This window comes from Anneissia japonica, unplaced genomic scaffold (assembly GCF_011630105.1).
Source record: "Anneissia japonica isolate Jap-2015-1 unplaced genomic scaffold, ASM1163010v1 scaffold287892_len502923_cov169, whole genome shotgun sequence".
NCBI classification, from domain to species: Eukaryota; Metazoa; Echinodermata; class Crinoidea; order Comatulida; family Comatulidae; genus Anneissia; species Anneissia japonica.
In genome coordinates, this window is record NW_022743765.1 from 275,733 (window position 1) to 279,446 (window position 3,714).

General features: G+C 41.6%; 1 protein-coding gene across 1 annotated transcript; it reads right to left on the minus strand.

Moving 5' to 3' along the window:
* Positions 1-879: 879 nt before the first annotated feature.
* On the minus strand, positions 880-2,279 carry LOC117119529 (uncharacterized protein K02A2.6-like). The gene is made up of 2 exons (XM_033264354.1): positions 1,624-2,279; positions 880-1,423 (listed from the first exon to the last, which is right to left on the minus strand). Exons 1-2 carry the CDS (start codon positions 2,277-2,279, stop codon positions 880-882), a joined length of 1,200 nt encoding a protein of 399 aa, XP_033120245.1.
* Between the last annotated feature and the right edge of the window lie 1,435 nt (positions 2,280-3,714).

A 3,714-nucleotide genomic window follows, 5' to 3' on the forward strand; every position in this document is an offset into this window, starting at 1 on the left:
TGGATTCAAGAACGTATCAAAACGTACACAATGACTTCATTTCCAGAACAATTTATTTCACACACTCTAGAGGGCTCACATCTCACATAATGTTACAGTATTTAAATGATCCATGTATATTACAGTATAGGCCTAGAGATTACATTAACTTTCTGCAAATAATGATACAATTCTTTACACTACCCCCACCCCAGTTAACCCTAAACCCATTATTTTAATAAAGCATCATGGACATTAGTGAGAACACGGCCCAAATGCAATTTATCACTCTTCTTAGACTTATGGCAATGTTAGACTATGGGGCAATTAACTTACAGCTTGGCTAGGCCAACAAAAGGCCCAGGTTCTAGGCCTAGCCCTATCCTCAATGGCCTAGAGAGAACAGAGAACCTCAGTTCTGTCTGTCTCTGTACAGCGGCTAGGCTAGTATTACCGGTCAGCTAGGCTTAGGCTAGGCCAGGCCTCTTCATTCAAGCCTTCATTGTTATGTCTTGATAACAAATGCAAATGTAAAAAATATGTAGGTTCAGAACACGGCATGTAAACTATCAAACTCCATTTATTCAAGAACAACAACAAGTAGTATGGAGCGCCGTAAGCGCAGTAATCTGGGACTATGCATATATAACATATCCTCCCCTCCATTTAAAGAAATAAACATTTGTAACAAGGCTTGTCTTGAAAGTAAGTTGCATTACATACTGGTTAGATTAGATTAGACTTTCAGTTACCAATCTGGTGTAGTTACAATTAAAGTTCAATCATCAGTATTGTACAGTAATTAGTAGTTATGAATTAAAGTTCGGTTGTACAGTTAACTCTGAATAAAATGAACATTAGTTCAACTAAAATAACTTCTTGTGCACAGTTATTTATTATTTACAAGTTCAGTCTGTCTGGTGGGCGAACATTTTCCCTCCTTGAGTAACGTCGTACATGTTCTGCTTTCAGTGTAGATGGTGATTCCGTAGTTGGTGTAATTGTGGTAGGCATGTATGTTTCCTTGATGTCTGTCGAAATAAGGCTTTCTGGTTTTGAAGCATCAGTTAATGATTGTGTGTTATCTGGGCTTAAAGTTACAGTCGGTGTAACCTTAACTGCAGTAGGATGTAGTTGGTCAGTATGACGTCGCCACAATGTCCCCATTCCTGGGTTGACAGTGTAAGAAAGCGGTCCAGTCTTTTCTTGAATTTGAGCTGGTATCCACTTTGTGTTTGTGCTGCGGTAATCACGTACCATCACTTGTTGTCCAGGCTCGAATTCTCTAACGTTAGCGCCGCAGTGCTTCGAGAACTTCATGCGATCCTGACCTTCCAATACTTTGGCAGTTAAGTCAGGTTTCAGTATGTCTAACCTCGTTCTTAAATTTCGTCCATAGAGTAACTTTGCAGGTGTTTCCTTGGTAAGTGTATGAGGTGTCGTTCTGTATTTAAACAGAAAGGTGCTTAGTTGATCCTGTAGAGAACGGTTTTGAGATCTCCTTTCGCCTGTTTCATGGCTGTTTTAAATGTTTGCACAAATCTTTCCGCCAATCCATTGGTGCGCGGATGATAGGGTGCTGAAGTAATGTGACGTATTCCGTTTTGCTTCATAAAAATTTGGAATTCCTCAGAGGTAAACTACGATTCATTGTCGGTGACTAATTGTCGTGGAATTCCGCATTGACTGAAAAGAATACGTAGCTTTTCAATCGTCCGCAATGCTGTCGTTGACTTCATCGGAAAGACTTCCGGCCATTTTGAATGGGCGTCGACGACGATCAAGAACATACAGTTCATGAATGGTCCAACAAAATCTACATGTAAGCGATCCCATGGGGTAGATGTCCACTCCCAAGGATGTACTGGAGCAGCTTTCGGCATTTTACTGGTTTGCTGACAACTAATGCATGCCTTACAACCATGTTCGTTTTCGCTGTCAACGTTTGGCCACCATACGTAGGAGCGCGCTAAACTCTTCATCTTAACGATACCAATATGCCCATTGTGTAACTCGTCGAGTATGGCGGTACGAAGTTTTTCTGGAATGAGTACGCGATTTCCCCACATGATGCAGACTTGGTGACAAGTGAGCTCAGTAAGACGGCTATGAAAAGGCTTGAAAATCTCGTCGTTTGGAAGCTTGTTAGTTCCTTTCAAGACGTTGTCCAACACATGTGACAATACTGGATCACGTTGTGTCTCCTTCCGTATCTGGGTGCTCGATATGGGTAATCGCTCAATCTGCGATGTATAGATTAATGACGCTTCGTCAATGTAATCAACTTTAGCTGTAGGCATAGGTAATCTACTAAGACAGTCAGCGTTTCCATGGGCGTGTATTGCGATACTCAATGTCGTAAGTATGACTCGAAAGGTAAAGTGCATATCTCTGTAGTCTAGCAGCAGTCATCGCAGGTATGGGTTTATGGGGGTGAAGTATACTGACCAGAGGTTTGTGGTCGGTGATCAAAGTGAAACGACGACCATGTAGGTAACTGTGAAATTTCTGCATTCCCCAATACAGACCCAATGCTTCCTTGTCAATCTGAGCGTATCCTTTCTCAGCTTTCGTTAAGGATCGTGAAGCGAATGCAATTGGTCGTTCCGTACCGTCAAGCATGACATGGGAAAGTACACTTCCTAATCCGTATGGGGATGCATCACAAGCAACCTTCACTGGCAGTTTAGGGTTGTAGTGGCACAAAACTTGGTCTGAAGTTACAAGTTCTTTCACTGTACTGAACGCTTCATCACATGCTTTTGTCTATTTCCGGACTGTCTCTTCTTGTAGTAGTTCATTCATGGGTGCCACAACTGAAGATAAGTTCGGAAGAAACCGTCGATATTAGTTAATGAGACCCAAAAAATGAACGAAGTTGCTGCGTATTTTCTGGTTTGGGAGCATTAACAACAGCACTAATCTTGTCTGGTGATTTCTGCAAACCCTCTGAATTTATGATGTGCCCACAATAGGTAACAACACGTTATATTTTCATTGCGGATTTTTTTTGGCTCAGTACGGACTCTAAACGTATGCATTTTCTTTTAGTTTTAAGGCGTATGCGGATTTTATAAGTCCGCAATGACGATATAACATGTTTAACGCTATCTTTGAAGAATTCGCATTTCTCACGGTTCACTCTCAGGTTGTATGTATTCAACCTCTCTAGGACTGTGTCCAAGTTGTTTAAGTGTTCCTCTGTTGACCTACCGCTGATGATCATGTCATCGAGGATGCATGATGTGAACGGAATCTTCTGTAGTACCTGGTCCATTGCTCTTTGCCAAATGGCGGGGGCCGATGCCACCCCAAATGGTAGGCGGTTATACCTAAATAACCCTTTATGAGTGTTAATAGTTAGAAGCTCCTTGGACGCATCATCTACTTCTATCTGCAGATATGCCTATTTGAGGTCGATCTTTGTAAATTTCAGGGATGCAAAAATGTCCTCAATTCTTGGTAAGGGGTACTGTTCCACTTTCATAACAGGATTAATTGTGACCTTATAATCCCCGCAAATTCGCACTTGACCAGATTTCTTCTGTACTGGTACAATTGGTGATGCCCAATCACTGTGTTTCACAGAGCTTATAATTCCCTCTTTCTGTAATCGGTCTAGCTCTTTCTCCACCTTGTCTCTCATTGCATATGGGCCATTCCTTGGCTTGTGAAATTTTGGTTGACAATTTTCGGTGATGTAAATACTAGCCTTTAGCTTTTCCAGTTTGCCTA